The sequence below is a fragment of the Phaenicophaeus curvirostris genome, chromosome 2, assembly GCF_032191515.1.
Source record: "Phaenicophaeus curvirostris isolate KB17595 chromosome 2, BPBGC_Pcur_1.0, whole genome shotgun sequence".
In the NCBI taxonomy this organism is placed as follows: Eukaryota; Metazoa; Chordata; class Aves; order Cuculiformes; family Cuculidae; genus Phaenicophaeus; species Phaenicophaeus curvirostris.
The window spans coordinates 116387129-116411828 of NC_091393.1; the positions used below are offsets into that span (position 1 = coordinate 116387129).

At 43.5% G+C, this 24700-nt stretch overlaps 1 protein-coding gene across 1 annotated transcript in view; it reads left to right on the forward strand.

Moving 5' to 3' along the window:
* Nucleotides 1-17204: 17204 nt before the first annotated feature.
* Nucleotides 17205-24700, forward strand: part of ADAM17 (ADAM metallopeptidase domain 17) — a 35295-nt gene continuing 27799 nt past the window's right edge. The window contains exon 1 of the mRNA XM_069850508.1: nucleotides 17205-17427. Within this exon, the coding sequence (XP_069706609.1) occupies nucleotides 17337-17427 (91 nt within the window). The 5' untranslated portion in view covers nucleotides 17205-17336. The remainder of the gene's footprint in view (nucleotides 17428-24700) is intronic.

Consider the following 24700-nt stretch of genomic DNA (forward strand, 5'->3'; position numbering starts at 1 on the left):
GAACAGTCATGCCCTGGCAGTGAAGATGGACCAGATGACCTAATTTCTCTTTTCCATTAGAGCTGTCTCCGATTCCCCAGCCAGTCATACAAGCACATGACTGACAAGAAGGATAAAAAATATATGGAAAACATGTCTCCCAGCATAACAAAGAAAACCTGCTCTTCTTGATTCCATCACCTTGCAAGCACTGATTAATTGAATGCCATATAGTCTTCTATCTTTATGCCGGTCTTTTAGATGAAACTTCCAGCACGGAGTTGCCATCTGCTCTGCCTGGAGTTCAGAACTGCTTTCTCAGCTGCATGAGGCATCTGCTTGATGCAGCTGATGGGTGAGTAGAATCATAGAATTACCAGGTTGGAAAAGACCCACCGGATCATCGAGTCCAACCATTCCTATCAAACACTAAACCATGTCCCTCAGCACCTCGTCCACCCGTCCCTTAAACACCTCCAGGGAAAGTGACTCAATATAAGCAACAGTTGAGAAGAACAACTCAGAGATGTTACAGAGGTAATATACTCCATACCCTGCTTTAATAATTTCCCACTCAGCTCATCCTCGACAAGCTTTTGGAAGTGCAGCACTGTGCTGACTACTTCTACATTACCATACCTTGTACACATATGACATGGGCTTCCTCTGCCAACTCGCACCAAGGTGTGAAATCACTGCCTGCGTAGTCGGTTAAACTGGTGTGAAGATGGCTTTTTCCTGCTGCTCATATCTTGGCTGTGACCTAGGCTGTTGTGATCCAAAGGAAATTTTTTCTCCTTTTTTTTTTTTGGCAAGTAAAATCTTCTCTGACCATTTGCGACATTTTCCCATCTTTTCTCATCAGGCGGAGGGAGTTGGGATTGCTCAGCCTGGAAAAGAGAAGGCTCCAAGGAGAACTTGTAGCGACCTTCCAGTACTTGAAGGAGCTACAAGAAAGCTGGGAAGAGACTGTTTACAAAGGGTTGTGGTGATAGGACGAAGGGCAATGGGTATGAACTGGAGAGGGGGAGAGTTAGACTAGACACAAGGAGGAATTTCTTCACTATGAGAGTGGTGAGGCACTGGCACAGGTTGCCCAGGGAAGCTGTGGCTGCCCCATCCCTGGAGGTGTTCAAGGCCAGGTTGAATGGGGCTTTGAGCAACCTGACCTAGTGGGACGTGTCCCTGCCCGTGCTGGGGGTTGGAACTAGATAGGCTCTGAGGTCCCTTCCAACCCAAACTCTTCTATGATTCTGTGATTCTATGATTCTATGCCTACTACATGCTTACTCAGATGTAAAAGGCTGGTCCTATGTTCCTTTGGCACTAGTCAGCAGTTCTTCTCCCCACCTGCAGAGCCAAAGACAAAGGCAAGAGACAGGGATGGCGACTGTTTTCCATGCCCTGCATTCCTAAAGTATTTTCCTGTGCAGAGCAATGCCAATTTCTAAAACAGACAATGAGAAAAATATCTTTAAGCTCTTAAGAAATACAAATAAATACATATGGAATATAAAAATCCTATTTGTTGATAAGAAAAGTACTCCAGTAATGAAGAAAGTTTAACTTCAGCTTTTAGGAATGAGGAATGTGTGACTACTGTGGAACCTTTGTGGAAGAAATGACCAAAAATTCAAAATCCTACATTTAACAGCATATTTCCTGTCTGTCGCTACTTGTTTTTTCCCTTGACTTGAGAAGTTTTTCCATGTTTTCCTTTTCCAAATGGAATAGAGATTGTTGCTGTTCAGGGAAACTGCCTTGGAGTCCTACCTCACTGAGTCAGAAGTAACCAGTACATGTAGCTTTTCTTTCTTGTCACTCAGCTTTCCTATTCACTTGCATCCACCCACTCCCAAAATCCTTCCTGCTATTAGTAATTTGTTTACTTGTTTTCTTATTTCAAAGATTCTTGGCTTAAAAACATCACACCTTGCTTTCAAATGATGTTGTGGGATGAAACGTCTCAGTCTGAGCCTCCTAAATAAGAGCAACCCAAAAGCTTTGCTGGTTTCTATTTGCTGCCAGTGGTGTCTGAGGACTGTTTCATTAAAAAGGAAATTGCCACGGTGCAAAGCTCCAGCAGCAGCCTGTTCTCCTGGGCTAAGCCTGGGCTGAGAAGCAGTTCCTGCACTGGATAAATGCTCTGGAGGATCCCTGAGGCCATAGTTACTCGGTCAATTTAACCCAACATAAATCCATCCTGCCTAGGAAACCTTCTGCTCTCTCACCTGCACTTGTCCCTGTGACCTCCCTTGGGCTGGCATCAGGCAGCCTGAATGCAAAAGCAAATACAAAGATGGACACCTTTCATTTATTGCTTCCTGATCCACATCCAGCCTGGTTCTGCAGCAAGAGAAAGGCTTGGGAGGAGAGACAGGGAGCATTACCCCTCCCGTGGCAAGGCAAATTATGTCTGGCTAATGTGGCTGCATAACAAAAACCTGAGTACAAGGACTTTTGGGATACTCCCATTTTTCAGACTCAAGGCGGGTTTATTTGTCTGGTTTTCAATGGATTCTGCATCTGGTCTTGTAAGGTTTATGTTGGCTTAAAGTAAGTAATACCAGATTCACACTCATTAAGGCTGCATGATAGAAGTCTCTTTAGGACTAATACTTTCCATTAGTGAGAGCTGCCAAGACTCAAAAGTAAATTGCATAAAAAGAAGTTACATCTAGAAGACAAAAATGATGATCTTCATCAAGGAAGGAACCCTGGGATCCTTAGCAGAATGGCAGCCTAGAACAACACCGGCATGGTGAGGAAATGTGCTTTACTACAATTTTAATATGTTCTGTATGTTTCAAATATCTTCCTACCTTTGCAATTTGGTTTAGGTTTAAAAAACAATTTCAAGCATCGAAAGACAAAATTTGTTTTCATTCTTCCCGTGCTTTATTGTGTGGGAGGCTGTTTCTGTAGTGTTGCAGAATGAAATGTCCCAGTACTGATGCCTGTAATCAAGAAAATGGGAGAATATGAGATTAATACAACAAGCAAGATTCCTACTTATTTCAATTGGGAAGGCAAGGGTATTTGAGACCCCTACTTTAAAATCATAACCTAGAAGATGCACTACATTTATGGGAAGTAAAAGGGCGGGGGAGGAATAATAAGCAGCATGCCAAGTGGCTTCAGTTGTGCTGGTGTATGTGTACTAAAATATATTTTTTATTTATAATGATTATGTTATATTGTGCATATTTTATATGTATTTGTGTAGGTATATTTATTTATTTATCAGTTGTGACCACATCTGCTTGCAGAAGACTGACTCATTTCATTTTGGAAATCAAGTTATAATCAGATGGTAACAACTTTTGGTTGCTAAGGACCTAGGCTGAACCCATGCCAGTAACTACACACCATCAACTGTAAGTCTGCAGCCCTCTGAGCGACTCATGCCTTTGCATAACTCGCATTTCTGAACTCAAACAGGGACAGAAAAATGTTGTTACAGTTAAAATCTTGCACCAAATACTTTACTTGATTATGGCATCTTAGGTGAAGGCTAGAAACTACATTTGACACAGGAATTACTGGTCATGTTGCCTGGTAAAACAGAAATAAAAGTATAAATCCTTAAAGACAGAGATAAACTATTTTCCAGATGTTCTTGTAGACTTATGTAAGAATAGCCAGTTAAATACCTATTCTTTAGTTAAGTTTAACTTTTCAAGTAGCTCATTTGAACATTAAGTTATTATAGGAAATATTAGAGGCTTGCACAGTAAAAACAACACTGTAAAAGTCTAACAAACGCATACAATATCATATACTGTCTATCATATACTTACTATCATATATGCAATATCTTCACATTAATAGGAGCAAGGCAAGTAATACACATGCAGAGATCTTGCAAAAACATCTCATATTTAAACTGTTTCTCTACATTGCACGTGCATTTATAGAATAAAGCCATTGGTTTATGGTTTTATACTTTACTGACAATAACTTTTTACAGCTTAACATCACACCTGCCTTGCCCTTATCATCAGACAACGTTGTAAGCCACTAACAGGGCTAATATTTTAATAAAAGCAGACTAGTTTTACTAATGCTTTAGAGTCATAAAATCATTAAGGCTGGAAGGGACCTCTGGAAATCACCTGGTTTAACCCTCCTCTCCGAGCAGGTCCAACTTCAAAGTTACAGGTTCCTCAGGGCCTTGTCTTTGAAACACAATTAATGCTAAATAGTCCTAACACTCTACATAGCATTAAAAGCATGAATGTAGTCAGTTGTTCTCACTTATCCACTAAAAACCAGCTACATTAGACTTATCAAGTGTTAGAACTCAGCCATTATAATTATTTCCTCTTATACATACAGTAATTTAGCTGTTTTTCGCTCAAGATCTTAACTGCTTTTATTTTTCTACTATTCTATTTTAATTTTAGACCCCTTGTTGCAAAAAGCCAGTAAGTACAAAGACATTTGTCTAGTCAGCAGTGGTGGTTTTATTCTTGGTGAAATATCACTGTGTTCTGAAGAGTGAGGCTTGGAGAATTACATTTTAGATTGCTGTTACTCAGATACTTATAAAAGCAAATAATTCATATTCTTAGGGGAAAAAGACCTGGCTTTGCATCAGCTGTGATAAATGAGAAAAGATGCTCAACAGCAACACACTAAAATGCAACTGTTCTAATGCAATTTTGTTCTAATCACTTCAGTGTTGGTAAAAAGTTCCGGAAAGTGATGTTTTCTTTAATGTCAGTATAACTGCATCAAAAAAGGGAGCAAGACATCCTTGTTTACACTGGCTCCAGCAATGTTTCTCATCAAAAGACATAGAAGAACTGGCTTTTGGACTGAAAGCATGGTTAAATTTGCAGGGGACAGTCTGTTGATCTTGCCAACTCCTACTTGGACATGACCCCTACAGCAAGGCCTCTGTAAGCACCGCTAGAAGTTGCTGACTGGAATCCTCCTGAAGATACCCAACAGGGATGACCGTCCTTATAAGAGTTTAGGAGCCTTGCAATTCAGACACTGCTGCCCAACAAGTTGAACTGAGAAGGCCCACGGTTATTCCATCAAAAGTGTTACCGCTCGTGTCTGATTTTTCTCAGTCAGTTGTCTTTGAGGAGTCTTCCAGACAACCAGATCTTCCAGATCTTGATTCGGCATAACTATTTACACCTTTCCCCACTTTTCATTATCCATATTTGGAAATAATACAAAGAAGTGAAGAAGACAACTAGCCAATGCAATAAACCATGGATGCGCCTAAGAGTTCAGTGCAGTTTAATTACAAATACATATGAAGACAAACCTAATTCAGCACCATGGGTCAAACTGGAACAGTTTTTGTGAAGCTCAAAGGAAAAGAGAAAAGCAGAGAAGGGTCAAGGGAACAAATTATATAATCATAGAATAGTTTGTGTTGGAAGGGACATTAAAGAGCATCCACTTCCAAGGCAGGGACACGTCCCACAGGATCAGGCTGTCCAAGGCCCATCCAACCTGGCCTTAAACACCTCCAGGGACGGGGCAGCCACAACTTCCATGGGCAACCTGTGCCAGTGCCTCCCCACTCTCATGGTGAAGAAATTATTCCTTATGTCTAGACTAAATCTGCCCCTCTCCAGCTTATAGCCACTGCCCCTCATCTTGTCGCTACCAGCCTTTGTAAACAGCCCCTCTCCAGCTTTCTTGTAGCTCCTTCAGTACTTAGAAGGTCACTATAAGGTCTCCTTGGAGCCTTCTCTTTTCCAGGCTGAACGACCCCAACTCTCTCAGCATCATATGGGAGGTGCTCCAGACCTCGGATCATCATTGCAAGAGCAAAAGCTCTGATAGCACTACAGAGTTTGGTTTTTTTTCCCCTTAAACGTTTTCTTGGTCACCTTGTTGACCTCCTCATTTTCCATGCCCTCTTTATGGCCTGTTTCAGAGTCCTTCTTTCCCTTGGCCCCATGGGGTCAGCTTTTCTCAGTATCCCAGAGCAAGCAGGGATAGCTACCCACTGCTGGTTTCTGACAGCAGAGTAAGTTTGATTCAGCTATAACGAGGTATACGAGTGGCGTAAGATCAGAATCAGGTCTTCTGCGTGTGTTTTAGCGATATGAACGGTATCCTTTGAACTGCATTCTTGATGATATTTGTCATATACTTCCTCAGCAACTTCAAAAGAGTTTGCGTCCTTTGATTGCGGTGCTGTTTACCTACTGTCTTAACTAACAGGCACTTGCTCAGAACAGACATTCGCTCAAACACTCCCTTTATTATCTTTTCCCTCAAGTGCAAAAATACTTTCATTTACGAACAGGTATATTAACATCCCTAATTAAATATAAAGCAGTATTCTTTTGAGATCAAAAACATTAAAAGAGTGATAACAGAGTATGAGTTTCTATCCTTGATTTGCTGTAAACTCTGTGCCTGTCCTTACTGCTTTAGGGACCTTAGAAACTTCCCGCCTACCAGTTCTTCACCATTAAGAGCAAGCGGTTGTTTGTGAGCAACAGCAGCTCTAAGTATTGGTCTCACTTTTCATAAAGAAAAATGTCTCTAAGATAATCACTTAAAAATAGGTCTAGCACCGTGCTTATTTTCAGGTTATTCCCCAGTTCTTTTAAATTGGTGCTTTAGGCCAGCAGGTGTACAATAACTATGAATCCTTGGCACTACGTTGCATATTTAATGTATATCCATACCCACGCTCTACCATTACAAAACTAATTCAAACACAGAAAGGTGAAGAGACTTAGCCGAAGGTCTCTGAATCTGCAGAGGTACCCTGAGTTACTTAGAGCTGAAGTATTTCAGCCAGTCCTTTCTCTACTGTGCCCCGTGAGCGCTGGCACGGGCTCTGCAGCACCATATGAAAACATGTTTTCAGGTAGGATTTTAATGACAGGATACAATAAGTTTTGAGAGTTCACTACACTCAAGGGGTCCAGACTGTTTGGAGACTATTGACCTAATTTGACATTTGTGATTAGAGAATCACCGAAGTGCCTTTTGACGGCACCGCTGTGCTGCCAGCGCAGTCTAAGTCACAGCTCAATGAATAAAATACCACTCTGGCATATTTGTTGACCCAGAGGGCAGATGTCTCAAGGCTTTTTTACTGCTACTATAGGGTATGCTTCCAGAGTATACTTCCAACCAAACATCCAGGTGTACAGGTAGACCAGGAGAAGGATGAGAGCCTGTACAGGTGTAGGAAGGGAATATGCCTTCTAGCAGCACTCTCCTCAGGCAGAAGTGTTCCTTGGAAAGATGCTTCTTTTTGTCTTCCCGTTGTGTGTCCCGTATCAGATCTAGCTGGTGAGCAAACCACAGAGGAGCGTGATCAGGTAGGGCTGGGGAGTGGCAATTGTATGAGTCACATTTTCAGCACACGGAACTGAAAGGCCTGCAGTGGGGATAGAAATGAGGCACCATGAAAATGAGAGATCAAAGGCCTATAAAGATGAAGACATATCAAAATCACAGTTGAAATCCCAGCTGATGGGCTGGTGACTCTTGAATCACACTAGGTCTTAAGCAGTACAAGCGCAGCTCCTGCATCAAAGCTCCACCATGAGGATGCCAGTGTGGGTAACCTGAACCCCAGCTGTTAGAGGAAGGGAGCCAGCTGGTGCTCCCAAGCCTGACATCCCTAAGTTGCCTGCAAGTCCAAGACACACGCAGACCCATTTTGCAGTGGTGTCCCTGACACAGGCTGCTCCCAGATATTTCCTTTTCTTTTTGGAAACAGATGGCTCGTGTGGATCCTGGTCATGTGAAGATCTTGATATAGTGTCTGTAGAGCTAAGGCATTTGGTGAATTCCTTTTCTTTGCAAAGAAGTGACTTAAAAATGAATCCCCTTGGTCTTACTCACATAGTCAGCAGGACAATTTTGTCTGAGAAAACTGTGAGAAGTTGGATCCAGGTTTCCTCCTCAGCGCAGTCACTTACACCTATTCAGAGTGTGAGTGCTTGCTAGCCTGCAGCAGCAACGCTTCACACTTAGATTGCTCAGATACCAATGAGCTGACAGGGTCAAAAACAAATGGGAATGAAACCTCTGAACAAGCTGAGAGCTTGTTGACACCGAGGGCTGCACCAGCTTAGCGAAAAGCTGCCCGCATTCCTCCAGTTCTGGTGCGAATGGGCTCATTCAGCCAGCGGTGCAAGGTAGGGTTGAGTCTGCCTCGGTCTTCTGCGGCAAAGCCCTCGGGTCATTAGAAGAGACCAGAATTTCCTCTTCTCATCCTGGTCTTGCCCTTACATTGAGGTTTTCAAGATGATACCTATAGGAGCATTAAGACAGACACACAGCTTCTCATTGTACAGAAGGAGAATCATTGCAACATCCCAGCCCAGCAGATTTCTTCCAAGAGCACCTTATTCTGCAAGTGGCTCTGGGCTCCTGTTTTCCTGTGGAACTAAGGAAGATGCACAGTCTTATTTGCATTTGTCTCTTTTCAAGCGGCTCTCAGCAACGCCACATTCACAAGTGTGGTCTGCTACAGCTCGAAGGGGGAATGCCAAGCAAAGTCTAATGCTACGTTCCTTATATTCCATGAATTGCTCTCTATTTGAGATCATGCCAAAAATGCCTAGATGGCATTAATCCGTTCCAGCACAGCCTCTTTCTAGACCATTGTTTTTTTTGTTTCTTTGCAATGCAGATTGTGCAGCATCCAATATATTAATTTTTCATAGCATGTTTAAGTCTCCATTTACACCTAAATCTCATATTGCCAACGTAGTTTATGGGAAAAGTAAAACCCAGGATTTCCACCTTGCAGCTCTCACTCATGGGAATAAACCTCACTCGTGGAGCCACTCTGTACTGTTTTCAGAGTTTGCTCAGAAGAGTTTCCCATACAGTTTTAAGCCTATACAGGGACTGTATACATATATATATATACTGCATACATATATTTAGACAGAGATACATACAGATACACACAGATGTATGACCAAAGCAATCAGAATAAGATAGATTCCCAGCAGATCTTTCCAAATCTAAATGTGCTGGAGTACACTGGCAATCAGTGTCTCATACATCAAAACAGTACAGCTGGAGTCTAGCCCACATCTCATTGCTTCCCAAAACCTCCACATTAGCTGCCTTTACATCAACAATACTTCCCAGAGATATATGAACCTGATCAAAAGTATTGGCCAGCAGGAGTATATTTTATCTTGACAATACTTAGATTCTCTTTTCTTCTGTTATCATAGAATCATGGAATAGTTTGGGTTGGAAGGGACATTAAAGCCCGTCCCTCTCCAACCCCCAGCCATGGGCAGGGACATGTCCCACTAGATCAGGTTGCTCAAAGCCCCATCCAACCTGGCCTTGAACACCTCCAGGGATGGGACAGCCGCAGCTTCTCTGGGCAACCTGGGCCAGTGCTTCACCACCCTCATGGTGAAGAAATTCCTCCTTATCTCTAGTCTGAATCCACCCCTCTCCAGTTTATACCCATTGCTTCTCATCCTGTCACCACAAGCCTTTGTGAACAGTCCCTCCCCAGCTTTCTTGCAGCCCCTTCAAGTACTGGAGGATATATCAAATCAGAGACATTTTTCTCTTAGGAGAGAAAAGAGAACCAATAGAAGTGTCTGATGTCCTCTGAAAAGCAGGAGATTGGTACCAGAGATGTTAACTTTTACTGGTCCCTGTGACAGCTCTTCTGTGGGTAAGAAAAAATCACCAGGATGTATTTCAGCACCAGAACATAATAAAACCAAGCAATTTCAGTTTAGGTCCCCTTGGGTTTTTTTTCTTTTTTTTTTTTTTTACTGTAGCCATGAGTGTTACCAAACAATTGCCCTGGTGAAAAGAAAATCTGATACCAAACAAACACAGCTAAAAGACTGGAACCTTTGAACATAGAACGAATTATGTTGCTCTCTCACATTTATGCATATCTCTAAACATAACCCCAGTGCTGACACTAGATTAAAAATTACAAATAAGCTATCACAGTGATCAAACCAAATAGAATGTGTGTGGTGTCCCCCCCATTAGACATCGCAAGGTCTGTTCAAGCCAGTGTGCACAGTGGAACCAGGGGCCACTGGGCCTGCCCACATCAGCATCGAGGCTAAAAGAATTGCCTAAAGTGATTCAGGATGAGATTTTAAACCCTTCCTGCTTCCATTTAAAGCAGTGTCAAAACTCTGGCTCTGTGAGAAGGGCTGGGATGTCTGTGAAAGCACAAACAACCTTGCCAGGGTGCATCCAGAGATGTCTGTAAAGCTGAGAAAAGCAGGTGTGGAAACCACCCAGCAGATCATAAAGATGAGTGTTTTATATTCATCACCCTGTCACGGAGCACTAGAAAACCCTGGAAAACTCCTGAAAGGCTTTGTCATTTACATATGATGGATCTTAAATATGTATCTCCAGTCCTAAGAATGCAGCAAGCTTTAAAAACAGAAAGGGGTTCTCTGTTTCCCTTGTGATCCCTATCAGGACAAATGTGCACCAGCCAGATGGCAGAAGTATCTTTGTTTTTTACATATATGATACTACATAAACATGTGCCACCTCTCCTAGGAACTGGAAAAGAATAGATGGAAGACTGGCAGCACCATCTCCTGGCAGATATAAGAAATAGGGACCACTTTGTGTCAAAAGCAGGGCCAAGTTATTTCTTTGTGGATTTTAAAGATTGTAACAGAAAGTAACTTCACAAGAGTGTGTTCTCTCCCTAGAAAGATTAACTTTGATGTGCTTCAGGGAAGAGAAGCATTATGTTTTATTCTAGTATGGAGAACGCATGCTCACAATTATGAAGAACAAATTCAGGTTGTTTCTGCTTTTAAAAAGCTCTCTCGTGTTGGCATCCCTGCTCTCCTATACATTGTAGTAACAGCAGCTTTCAAAATTAGCCCAGCACGTAAGTCAGTTCAGTAGCAGTGTAATCCAGAGTACTGGAAGACCACAGAAATCCCCTGTAGTCAGAAAATAATGGAATATCTAGATTTCAAGAGCTGCAGCCAAGCTTCTGTCCCACTGAGTAGGTGGGGGAAATAGCAGGGAAAAGAATATTGATATTGTAAACTGCTGGATCATTAACGTGGAATGTTGTTCCACATATTTAGAAAGTGACAATGGGTCAAGCAGGACTAAGTGAGGGTGAGGCTGAATGGGAAAAACACCTCTGGAGAGAAAAGAGAATAGACTAAGTCAGATGAGTTGGTGAAAGCCAGCCATTCAAGAGAACAGAAGAGAAAACAAAAATAAAAAGGAGAGGAAGGAAGGGATTCTAGAAACTTCCACATTTTTTTCTTGAACAGTACAGAACAGGAATGCCACAGGAGTCCAGATCTCATTATCAGAACAGCCTCAATCAGTAAGAGGGAGAAGACTTGACCTCAGCGATCAAGATGCAAATATACCAGTCTTCTTGTCTGTTGACTCTTGCAGATCTGTTCCTGCTATTAGGTCCCATGTTTCCTGGTATTAAACAAACACAAAGCTCTCCTTGTGTACACAGACATGGATGTTTGGGGGGGGGGGTGTCCATGTTTTATAGGTTATTTTACTTTGAGAGACTCCCAAGTACTTTTAAAGACATTTTTGGCAGACGATCATGAAAGTTGAAAAGACTTATGAACTCACTCATTCCATCCTCCTCCCAAAGGAAGAACACTCCTTATAAAACACTACACTTCCTAGGACTTCACCCAACTTAGATGCAAAAGCCAGAAGCAATAGGGGTTCCAATAATTCCCATGGGAAAATATGCAGCTTTCTGCAGCCTGAGTCTCCCACACGGCTGGGGTGGGGCTCTGCTTATCTCTTTAGCTCAGAACCAAGATCAGGCTCTTTTCCTCGGGGCATCATTTACTATTCAAACATTCACAAAACAAAGGTAATCCTCCATCCTCCTCCAGGGCCTGCCACAAAACCTATTAAACTGTATATTTTAGGAATCCTCTGGTTAGTGGGCTAACTTCTCTTATCAAATATTTGTTCTTAAAGGAGCTCTTCTTCTGAACAGGGCTAGCCATCCAGTTACCTGTCTCTACACTTCCCTAGCTTTTATTGTTAACATAGGAAAACACATTTTACTAGCTATAGATATTCAATTTGTTTGGGTATTTATTCAGTATGCTGTACTTGTGCTGTTCTTCGCTAAAACACACTACATGCTGTTTCCCATTCACACTGTTTCTAATCATACCTTCATTTAGGTCCTAATGACATCAATAAAATCACTCAAATTCCTTAATGGGGGAAGAAAAGAATCCATTCCTATCAAAATTGGGTATTAACACATTCCCAAAGTGTTTTTGTACTGGACACAAGATGGTAAGTTTGTATAAGTAAATTTAAGAAATGCCATCAAACTGACTTACTGGTACAAAATAAATCAGAATTATTAACATAATATAAACAATATTGCTAAATCAATTGCGCTTTTTCTAATTCCTATTTGTTGTTTTGCTATTATGATGTCTAAATGCCTTAATCTAACAAAACTCTATCGTGATGGGTTCTGTCAAAACACAAATCACAGTTGGTAACCCTAAAAATATTTACAGGCAATCAGCTTTTATTGTTAGGGTGTCCTTGTGAGATAAGAAGTAAATGGAAGAAACAAACACAGTCAGTGGGAAAGATCAAGTGGTAACAGAAAAAGAAACTTTTGACCTGTATCTCTGTATCTTGCTTTGACAAGCTACAAAATGGTGCTTAAGAAAGTCTACCCATCTATAAAACAAAATGAATCTGGGGCCCCTACTGTTCAATATATGATCTGAAAACAGGGATAAATAGTTTGCAGGCAAAACAAGACTATTCCAAAATGTTCCATCTAAAGTTGATTCTAAGAGCTGCAGAAAGATCCTGCAATATTAAATGACATCTGATAAAATGGCAAATGAAAATTCATGTTTATAATGCCAAGTATAACCTTCGCCAAATACCGTGACGTGCACGTGTCTAGTTGTTATGGCTTTGGAAAGAGATGTTGGACAGTTGGTGGAGTATCAGCTCCCTGAAATCTCAACTCTGTACTCAGCCGAGGTCAAAAAATAGGGAAGTCACTGGAACAAAGACATGGTAAGAGGAAAAGGATATATTATATACTTCAGAATGGGTATAAAACAGATAAAAAATATACAGACAGAGGCTACTAAAATAAGCACAAACATGAAATAATTTCACACAAGGGAGGAGTAACCAAAATAAGACTTTTCATTTGGGGGGGAAAAAAAGGCTCAGAGGGTTACTTACAACAGAACTCATGAATGACATCAAAGGGAGGAGTTATTAAAGGGTGTAAAACTCAACAATAAATCCTTTTCAAGAGGATTTGAGAGGATTTCAATAATCTTGATGTACCAAGTGCCAGAAGGTGGCGAGATTCTGAAACCCACCAACTGAATTGTGTATAAAAGCAGCGCTCGAAGCTGACAAGGTCATGGAAAACCTAAGAGAACTTCCTGCACTTCTGTTCCTCCACTGGAACAAGTCCTCATCAGCCTTCTCTCCAGTCAGTTTCAAACCAAAATGTTGGCTTAAAAAAAGGTTCATGAATTAAGAGTAGACAAAACGAACAGTAAGAGATTCTCAAGTCTAGCTGGTGTTCATTCAAGAAACCCAAGGATATAGCCACTGAAATTCTAACTGCGGTGTAAATTCTTGCTTAAAACTTTCTTAAGAGTGGATTGTAACAAATGTTCTGCTATTTTAAAGAAAATGTTTCTAGGGAAAAGCTGAAGAACTACTGAACATGAAAAGCAACACCTGTTCTCTGACAGGTGAGTCTCTGGCACAGTGCACACCTGGACAGAAACAATTTACTGGGGAAAGGTCAACATGGACTTTGCCAAGAATTTTTTGCAAAGGGAAGTCTTGCCCTATCAACTTTTCCGTGGGTGTCAGCAAGTACTTGGATAAGAGGGATTAGAAAGATACAGTTTGATGAGATTTCTGAAAGACTTCCAACACTTTTCTGCCAAAGGCTCTTAATGACACTAAGCAACCATGGGATAAGAGAGAAGATCCCTGCATGGATTAAAATATGGTTAAAAGACAGGAAACAGGCAAAGAATAAATGGTCAGTTTCCACAGTGAAAGGAAGTCACTAATGCACCTTCCCATCTCTGCACTTATTCATAAATAATCCGAATTAGAGTTGAGGAGTGACAAGACAAAGCTTGCTGATGATATCACGTTACTCATGAAAGCAAAGAAAAGGTGGGGCTGCAAAGAATTACAGAAAGACCTTTCGACACTCAGAGCTCATTTACTCACATCCTGCTTTACAATATGGGAGACAACGGTTCTGGCACAGGACCTAATGGGGACCCATGCTCTTCTGACATCCTGCATCATCCAAAATAGCACTAGACACCTACACATGGGCAAAGGAATTGAGCCGGACTCTGTGATCTTAAAGATCTTTTCCAATCTAAAAGATTCTGTAAAATGACTGATGACCATGAATACAGACAGATGTGAAGTAATGCATGGGGCGGGGGGGGGGTGGGGTGGGAAATCTACGTTACACGTAAAAAACAGTGTCTGAACTGACCATTGAACTTCAGGAATGAGATCTTGGAAATGTAATATTATTTGTAGGACAGCAGCAGCTCTCTGGAGATCAACACCACATTTAGTGCAGAGAAGGAGGATCAAGGGAACAAATCATAGAACGATATAACAGTGTGGTTGGAAGGAACCTTAAAGATCATCTAATTCCACCCCCTAGTCATGGGCAGGGACACCTCCCACTAGATCTGGTTACCCAAGGCCCCATCCAACCTGGCCTTGAACACCTCCAGGGATGGGGCAGCCACAGCTTCTCTGGGCAACCTGTTCCAGTGTCTCACCACTCTCACGGTGAAGAAATTCCTCCTTATGTCTAGTCTAAATCTGTCCCTCTCCAGTTTATAGCCATTCCCCCTAGTCCTATCACTTCAAGCCTTTGGAAAAGGTCCCTCCCCAGCTTTCTTGTAGCCTCCTTATGGAACTACCTTGTGGAACTCCCTGCCACAAAATGTGGTGGATGCTACTAGTTTACAGGCAGTTGACTGTTAGGCAAACAAACATCTAGAGGAGATACGCTGAGAGCTACCAAGGACAAAGAGACTACCTCTGATGTAAGGGGTCATCAGATGCAAATTGATGGGAATTCAAAACAGACCCACTGGAATCTTCACCAGCTGTTTAGCATCCCATAATTTTCCCACCTCTGAGGACAAGAAACTGGGAGACACACGTTCTTCGTTTAAGCAACATGTCTTATGAAAAAAATTGAATTAAGAATAATTATTCATGCAACGGCTATTTAAGCGTTTCAGGTTAACTAACAAGCAGTATGGCAAAAAAAGCAGGATGGGCGATGGTGTGGAATTTTCTCCATTTTTGCTGAGTATATCATTTGCAACCATCTTTGCTAGAGGCATCTGCAAATAGATAGAGCCAATGGGTAGATAGACCCACTTTCAGAAAACATTAACTGGCACACAACAGTGCTGGAACCCAAGTAACACTTTCATGTATTTTAAATCACAACCAGGTGTTTGGGAATAGTTGATCCATAGCCCTATCACTCACTGTGGGACATGGATTTGTTAGAGCGAGTCCAGACGAGGCCACAAAGATTATCAGAGGGCTGGAGCACCTCCCATACAAAGACAGGCTGAGAGAGCTGAGGCTGTTCAGCCTGTAGAAGAGAAGGCTGCGGGGAGACATTAGAGCAGCTTCCCAGTACTGAGAGGGGCTCCAGGAAAGCTGGGGAGGGGCTCTTGATCAGGGAGTGCAGGGATGGGATGAGAGGGAACAGTTTTAAGGTCAAAGGGAAAGAGACTGAGATGAGATCTTAGGCAGAAATGTTTTCCTTTGAAAGTGGGGAGGCCCTGGCCCAGGTTGCCCAGAGAAGTGGTGGCTGCCCCATCCCTGGAGGTGTTGAAGGCCAGGTTGGATGGGGCTTGGAGCAAACTGATCCAGTGGGAGGTGTCCCTGCCCATGGCAGGGGATTGGAGCTAGACGATTTTTAAGGTCCTTCTGACCCAAACCATTCTATCATCATTTGTAACAGATGCTACAATCAATTCTCAGTCATGCTAAGAAAACTACACAAAACAGAGTAAAGTTATATATCAAAGCCAGCTGCATGCACCGAGACAAAACCATCTCCGGGGAGCTGCAAACACAGCTGTACCGGAGATTGCTGTGGGTGTGAGATGGAAGAGCACTGGACCTCCCGATCTCACCCCACAGAGGTACTGCAGACAGATGGAGCCCCATCTCTCCAGGGGCAAAAGGGAGGCCTGTTCCTCCTGCAGGAGCCGTGGTGAGGAGGGTCCCTGGGGTAGGAACACTGCCCCTGACATAGTAACTAGTTACTACTTAAAATGTGGAATATTTTTTATTTAAGCTAGAGTTAAGTTTCATCTAAGTAACTGTATTTTTTTGAACAGTAGATAGAATGTCCCTCTGATCACATGTTCTTTCAGAGTTTTTCCAGACTCTGTTCATTCTTTGGAGATAACGCTTTGTGCTCAGTATGATCTGTGCTGAACACATGTGGCTTCTGTGATCACCTGTTTGCAGCCTTTCCCCATCTCAAATGCAAGGCCAGGAACAGCTGGCTCCGAAGCTCCAAATTAGCAAGAGTTTTGACTGTTGTGAAGTTCCTAAGAATATTAAAATGAGACCTTGGGAAGTAATAGAACATGCCTAAGATTTCTGGGAGAATTAATCCATATGTCTGTAGAGTGGGAAATCATAGCACCACCAGCTGGAAAAGACCCACTGGATCATCAAGTCCAACTATTCCCATCAATCACTAAACCATGTCCCTCAGCACCTCATCTACCGTCTTTTAAACACCTCCAGGAAAGGTGACTTAACCCTCTCCCTGGGCAGCCTGTTCCAGTGCCCAATGACCCTTCCCCTGAAAAATTTCTTTCTGATATCCAGTCTGAACCTCCCCAGAGGAGCTTGAGGCCATTCCCTCACGTCCTGTCCCCTGTCACTTGGAAGAAGAGCCCAGCTCCCTCCTCTCCACAACCTCCTTTCAGGTAGTTGTAGAGAACAATGAGGTCTCCCCTCACCCTCCTCTTCTCCTCACTGGATTCAGGGCTCAAAACCTCCAAAACGAGTCTTACAGAGTCTAGTTCCCACCCCTTTAGCGACCTCCCTCTCCCCCCAGCGCGGCCGCCCCAGTGACACCGCTCGGGCCGCCCCTAGAGCCGGGCCTCGCCCTCACCCCCCACAACATGGCGGCCCCGCCCGCACCCATAATGCCCCGCGGCCGCCGCGCTTCCGGGTGCGGGCCCAGCGGGGCGGCGGGCCCGGCGCGGTGAGGAGCTCCCCCGGCCGGATGTGAACGAGCGGGGCTGGAAGGCGCAGGAGGAGGGAGAGGCGCCCGGACCATGAGGCTCCGACTGTGGCTGGTCCCTGCCCTGGTGCTGCTGTGCCGGCCGGGCGGGACGGAGGCGGCGGGGCGGCCCCCGCAGCGCTACGGTACGGGGCAGGGCGAGACCACGGCAGCGTGCGGGGCGGGGGGGGAGTGGGGAGAGACCACTGCTGTGGGCCGGGGGGAGGGGGGCACATCTGCCTCTAACAGGGGATGGTGGGGAGCAAGGGAAATAAGGAGAGACTAGTGATGTTTGGGGTAAGGGGGAAGAAGGGACACCTGCCTCTAACAGGTGGTGGGGATGGGGTAGTGTGTTGGGTAAGGGAGAAACCAGCCCCGTGGAGCTGGGGGGTGGGAGAGACCACTGCTGGGGTCGGGGCACGTAGCACAGAATCACTAGGTTGGAAGAGACCCACCGGATCATCGAGTCCAACCATTCCTATCAAACACTAAACCATGTCCCTCAGCATCTCATCCACCTGTCCCTTAAACACCTCTAGGGAAGATGACTCGACCCCCTCCCTGGGCAGCCTCTGTCAGTGCCCAATGACCCTTCCCCTGAAATTTTTTTTCCTAATGTCCATCCTGAACCTCCCCTCATGGAGCTTGAGGCCATTCCCTCTTGTCCTGTCCCTTGTCACTTGGGAGAAGAGCCCAGCTCCCTCCTCTCCACAACCTCCTTTCAGGTAGTTGTAGAGAGCAATGAGGTCTCCCCTCAGCCTCCTCTTCTCCAGGCTAAACACCCCCAGCTCTCTCAGCTGCTCCTCACAAGGCTTGTTCTCCAGCTCCTTCACCAGCTTTGTTGCTCTTCTCTGAACTCGCTCCAGAGCCTCAACGTCTTTCTCGTGGTGAGGGGTCCAGAACTGAACACAGGATTCGAGGAGCGGTCTTACCAGTGCCGAGTACAGGGGGAGAATAACCTCCCTGGACCTGCTGGTCACGCCGTTTCTGATCCAAGCCAAGATGCCATTGGCCTTCTTGGCCACCTGGGCCACTGCTGGCTCATGGTCAGTCACTGTCGACCAACACCACCAGGTCCTTCTCCTCCAGGCAGCTTTCTAGCCAGACTTCTCCTAGTTTGTAGGTGCTCAGTGTTGTTGTGCCCCAAGTGCAGGACCCGGCATCCCATTGGTCTCAGCCCAGCGGTCCAGCCTGTTCACATTCCTTTGTAGACTCCCTGCCCTCCATCAGATCCACACTTCCACCCAGCTTAGTGTCATCTGCAGACTTGCTAAGGGTGCACTCGATGCCTTCATCCAGGTCATTGATAAAGACATTGAACAGGGCTGGACCCAGCACTGAGCCCTGAGGAACCCCACCGCCTGTATATGCCTGAAACAGAGTGATGATGGGGTAATAAGTGGGGTGGGGGAGAGACCACTGGGGGAAGAAGGGGAAACCTGGAGAGACCACTGTTTTGGGGCAGGAGGAGAGGGGCACACCTGCTATTAACAGGAGGTGGGGATGGGGTAATGGAGGGCGGGCGGTGGGGTAAAGTGTGGGGTGGGGGAAAGGCCACTGCCCCGCCGTGGCAGGTTCTCTTCAGCAGGGAGCATCACCCGTGAGCGGGGTCAGGGGGGGTCTCTGCAATGGCTGTCTTCATGTTAAGGTTTGCTAAAGAGTATTCCTCACAGGAGTTTGTGTTGTGTTCAGGTGGTATAATCATATAAATGACTTCCCTTCATAGCTCTGGTTGGAGTCACTGTTGCAGAGAGAAGCTGAATGTGACTTCTGGAAAAGCTTAACTCAGAACACAACTGTTGCTTTATTTAAATTCTGTAAACTTAGTTTTCGTAGAATCACATAATGATTTGGCTTGGAACAGACCTTAAATCCCATCCAGTTCCAGCTCCCTGCCATGGGCAGGGACGCCTCCCGCTGGATTCAGTTGCTCCAAGCCCCCTCCAACCCGGTCTTGAACACCTCCAGGGGTGGGGCAGCCACCACTGCTCTGGGCAGCCTGGGTTAGGGCCTTCCCACCCTCACAGGAAAACATTTTTTTTCCTAATATCTAATATTTTTCATCTAAACTTTTACTTCCGAGTGAAGGAGTTGCAGGTTTCTGTTTGATAAGCGAAAGCTTATCACTGAAATGGCAGACGAGCTCTTGCGAGAGGCAGTGGTCTTGTCTCGCCCAGTCAGATGTCCTGTCTCCCAGCTGGTGAGGCCAGTGATGATGGCTTCAAGTTGCCTTTCTTTGCTTAGATCTCTCAGCAGGTTTCCCAACAGGCATCCGGGCTGCTCCTCTGTCCTCCTGTCCCACACCTGAGAGAGACCTGTGGTTCAGTGCAAACCTCAGCAGCTGGGTTCAGTGGTGGATGCTCCAGGAAGTGTAACATAAGCAGAACAACCACAGTGTGTCCTTTCAACCACAGGCAGGTTGGGGAGCTCCTCCAACAGAGGTTGCATCATGGGCTGTCATAATTTTATGCCTCTAAAGGACCTATCTGCTATGAATTTGTGTAATCTTTGTCTGATGGCCTTTGTATTCTTGGCTTCCTAGAATATGAGCTCTTAAATTTAATGAAATACTGCATGAAGGGAAGGGAAACTCCTTCTGTTTCTAAACTTTGACCACTTCTGTATCAGAAATGGTCAAAGTTTAGAAACAGAAAAAAGGACCATTTGAATGATGACCAATGAATAATTCTCCCATACTGACCATATCTGCTGTCAGAAATGGTCAGTATGTGAGAGTTATTAATTTTCTTCTTACCTTTAGCAATTAGTCTCCTTTGGAATCTCTTTCTTTTTTTAAGTGGGAAAATTTTAGTGTGTATAATAATTCTTACTATGAGAAAAGACTCATGACTGTATTGGTCTGTGTTACTTTTATCTATACGCTTTCTATTTCTGTTGGATTTTTATTTATTTAAGATGCATGACCATGACTGCAAGGCAGTATTTGTGATACAAAGGTAATGTGGATTTATAGTGTGAATGAGTTTCTCTGAGTAGTTTTTTTTGGCCTTATTTGTTGTTTAGTAGTCACACCAAGATCTCTTTTCTTTTTCTTTATTTTTGAGTGGTAATAACCCTTTTGAAATACTTCACTGCATAGATATAGTGAGGATTTATTCTCCTCAGGTGTTATTTCAGACATTCACATGCTGAAATTCATCAGACATTTTTTTCTGTTGTTCAGTAGACTATATAAAAGCATTTTGTGAGGTATGCACCATTAGCTGTGTTACATTTATCCACACACTTCATTCTTTCAGAATGCTGATATATATAAGGCACTACTTCCATAGTATCTTACGTAGGCATATATCACTAACTTAATTTGTTGTTATTACTTGCTTGTCAGGGAGGGTCATTGAGCATATTTGTTATTAGCTACCTAGAAGGTGCCCGGAGTGGAAGTTGGTCCTGCATTTACTACCTTTCAGCTCACCTTCAGCAAGACCAGTGGCACCAGTACTTGCATGCTGCAGTTGGTAGTTGATCTGTTTAATTTTTTCAGTGCTTTATAACTCTTGTGTTAATATATTCATGTCCTGTTGACTTATTGCCCATTTTCTTGGCTTGTTCTGAAGTCCCTTTTCCTGAGTCCTGGAGGCAGGTCTTTAGATTCTATCAAGAAAAGGCAGGAGGCACGTCTTTAGATTCTATCAAGAAAAGCTCTTGGGGATATTTTTAATCGTCTCTGCAGTGAATGCTAAGGTCAGTTTTTCTATTAGATTTTGGTACGGGACTTTACCATCCATTCCTGGTGTCATCTTGCAGCTTACTTGTTTTACAAGCCTCTTTGATTATTTAGCTCGGTGGTTTCTTTTGATAGAACTCTTTCAAGGATTAAATTTATGCCTTTTACAAGCTGTTTTTCACAATATCTTTGCTTACTTTACTGTGGTTTTATGTTCATCATTTGCTGGAGTTCTGTTGTCCTCATCTTACACACAGCCTGGCTTTCTGAAAGAACATATTTTCCTTCTAATAACCTCAGCTGTGCTATTTTGAGAGCTCTGTTTAACCACAGAGCTTGAGTTTTGTGAACTGAAATCAGCTTTCTGGCATGTGGTATCTTTAAGGAAGTTTCAAGGGTTACCATTTTGTGATTTCTATTAAGAACTTTTTCTTGCTTGTTTCTCTAATAGTTCAGTTTCTCAGGAAGGAAAAAAAAAAAGATTATATGGTGGAAACCAGAATTAGACGAAGAATAGAATGAATAGATAAAAAGATGCAGGTAATTTCCCAGCATTTCTCAGTTGAATTAATCTTAGGGTGTGGTGCTCCAGCAGTCTAAACTCATCTAAACTGGGACTGCCCCACAATCTTGGCCTCAGCTTTCTGATCCCTTCCCAGTTCCTGTGAGCACATTCATGGAGCAAAGCTGCCTGGAAGCTAATTGATATTATTCTTTTTCTGATAAGGGGTAGGGTGTCTGTGTTTGGATGTTTTCCTTTTGTGGAGCTCGCTCCCTGGACTCAACCGCAAGTACCTGCCCTGTGTGGTGGGGAGTGATAGTGGTTGTGCTCAAGGTGAGGGATGAAATCAACCTCAGTTTGTTGCCTTTAGATAATCTGGAAATGGCACCATTTTTAAAAACTTTAACAGCAGGGATTCATTTCTGGGAGAAGTGTGACCCTGAAAAATTAATGTCAACGTTAAATTTTTTTTTCTCTCAATTGTCTATCCCTGAAGATAACCTTTTACAACTATTAAATATTAATGCTGTTTCTCTTGGAGTTCAGACATATCTGAATGATAACAGGGTTTAATGTACTTGTAAAGAACAGTGGTGTGAATACCTAGCTTCGTTGCTGTTGAATATATCTAAATTGCTGGTTGAATCTGTTTTACAACACAGTGGTATTACTAGTGTGCTGCCATGAAGCTGTGTCTGTCCAGGACATCCCCGAATAGAGTCTGTATGTAAAATGTGCCTTACTCTATTGTTACCTGCTTTGAACAAGATCTTTTTATCACAAACTGGGCAGGGGGCAAAAAGAAAGAAGGCAGCTGCTCCTATCCCAGGTAGATGATATTCTCTGAATCACTCACTGGTGGTGTTTTTCTTAATGGTTGGACTCCATGATCTTAAAGGTTTTTTCCAACCTAAACCATTCTGTGATTCTACCTGCTATACTGCACTAATAAAATTTGAGGCAGGTAACCTGGGCTTGAATTGTTTTTTCTCCACACTGCTCAAATACCACACAGAAGTCAAAACAAATTGCATGAGCTGAAGAAATGACTCTTCGTAAGTAGTTTGGCACAAACCCATGTAGTGCACATCAAAAGACTAGAATTTACAAGTTGTTGGGTGAAAAAACCAAAATGATGGATTGGTGTTGATGAAGAAACTTGAGGAGCTGAGTGATACAGAGAGCAGCACAGAATCATTCACAATCAATTTTGAATTCTGCGTCACGCTTGGTGTGACAAAATGCAGGAAGTCTGTGAAGCCGGGAGTGTAACCGGCTGCTGGAGAGTTAAGGTGTTGGAAGTTTAGCTTAGTGTCAAAAGTACGCAGTGTGAAGTTAGTGACAAAACCCTTATGGAAGGCTGAACTTCGTCCTTCTGGACTGAAGCATCTTGGAGGCTAAGGCAAGACCTAGGTAAGGGCCAGATGACTGATTTTCATACCCTAATCTACCTTTTTTCTTACTGTTTCTTATCCCACTCTAATATCCTCCAAACAAGATGACTGGGATTGAGCTGGTTTTGCTGTTTGACTCCACAAGCTGAAGGTTGAGTCTGTATCTTGCCATGCACCACATGTAGGAGAATCTAGGAATGCACAGTCCAATAGTTGCGTGTGAGATCTTCCTAGGATGCTGTGGGATTAGTTCAATATCATCGCAGGAATTTATAGATGCAATGTTTCCACAGGTGATATTCCAGGCTAAGGGGTAAAGATGTGTAACTCCCGAGAGAAGTACTCGAAGTCAGCAAAATGAAGAATGTCAACACTAGATTAAATTCTATTTATTAGGAATTACCCCTAGCTATTGCAAGAGTTCTGTAATGAGAACATAATCAAGTGCTCAGTGTGAGTTTGGTTTTCAGTGGTGCTAATTTGGTCTAATGTCTAAGCAGCCAAAGACTAAATTTCTTGTTTGCATTCAAGATTTGGAGTGGTTTTATTTTCCTTTCTCCCCACTGTGAAAACTGACAACTTCACCACCTCTGTTTGTTGCTGATGGCAGTGGTGACTCATCTGTTTCACCTTTCTGCTACTCGAATTTGTGTGTGCGCAAAAGCCCCAACGTGGGTTTCTGCTCCGTGGTTGGAAGGGTCAAGCGAGGAAGCACAACCAGGCAGCTCTCCAGTGCGCTGTTCTCGCTCTAACGTTACACCAGGATTTAATCGTGTGTTTAGTAGTCAGTAGAGAGATTCATCTTCCAGATAGAAGTTTATATTTAACTTGTATAATAACCAAGCTGATTTATAAACTGGAAGAGTCGGGGTTTGCTTATTTCCCACACTGATCAAGGGAAGTCCTTTACTGTCCTAAAAGGTTAACCAAGAACCAGGTGTCTTTAACAAAGAGCAGTGCATCTTTCTGTCTTGTTCTACAGATTTCATATGCTGGCCTCCAGCCTGCTTGTTTTTGGGCTGTGGTGGAACTGGTGATGTGGTCTTCCTGATGCCTTGCAGATGTAGGTAACCAGGCCTGCCAGCCTGCAGCCTGTATGCTTTTTAGCCCATATTTATGTCACTTATGCTCTGTGTCTCTTCACAGTATCCATCCTTATCTTCCTGTGCTGCTCGTAATATGCATTATGCATTATTTGTACTTTTTCCCCTTCCTTGATACTTGCATTTTCAGCCTTCATGGACTGGGAGTAGGAAGGGGGCTCTGTTATGCAGGGCAGCACTTAAAGCTGCCGCCCAGTCAATGTTGATTCATGATTACTGAGCTGAAGCGTTGAACAAGAATGTGGTATCCCTTGCATTCCCTGTTTTCCTTTCTCACTTTTTCAAATTGTTACTGAAATCTTGAAGTTCTGCCCCTCAGTACCCATGATGTGCCCTGGCTTTTGGACGGTCACGTCTGAGTAAGTTCAAAGTCACAGCTACAAGGAGCAGAGACACAGTTAGAAGGGGAGGAGAGGTTGGCCTCACAAGTGTAGCCCAGATAGTATTTAGTCTCTACCTAGAATCAGCTCCACTCGAACTCGTTTTGTGATACAGTGGGATTTTGTGGTGGGATATCCAAGCACAGTAGTGAGGCTGACGGTTTATGGAGAGCCAGACAAATGATCTGTTTCCAGAGAAGACTACATCCTGTGACTTGGCTGTTCTTGTCTACAGGATATGTGAAAGCATGTGATTTTGGTGGTTTTTTTGTTTTTTTTTTGAGGATCAAGTCATAAAGTCATATGATGCTATTCTGGTTTAAGATGAGGCAATACATCTCTGGTTTGAGAT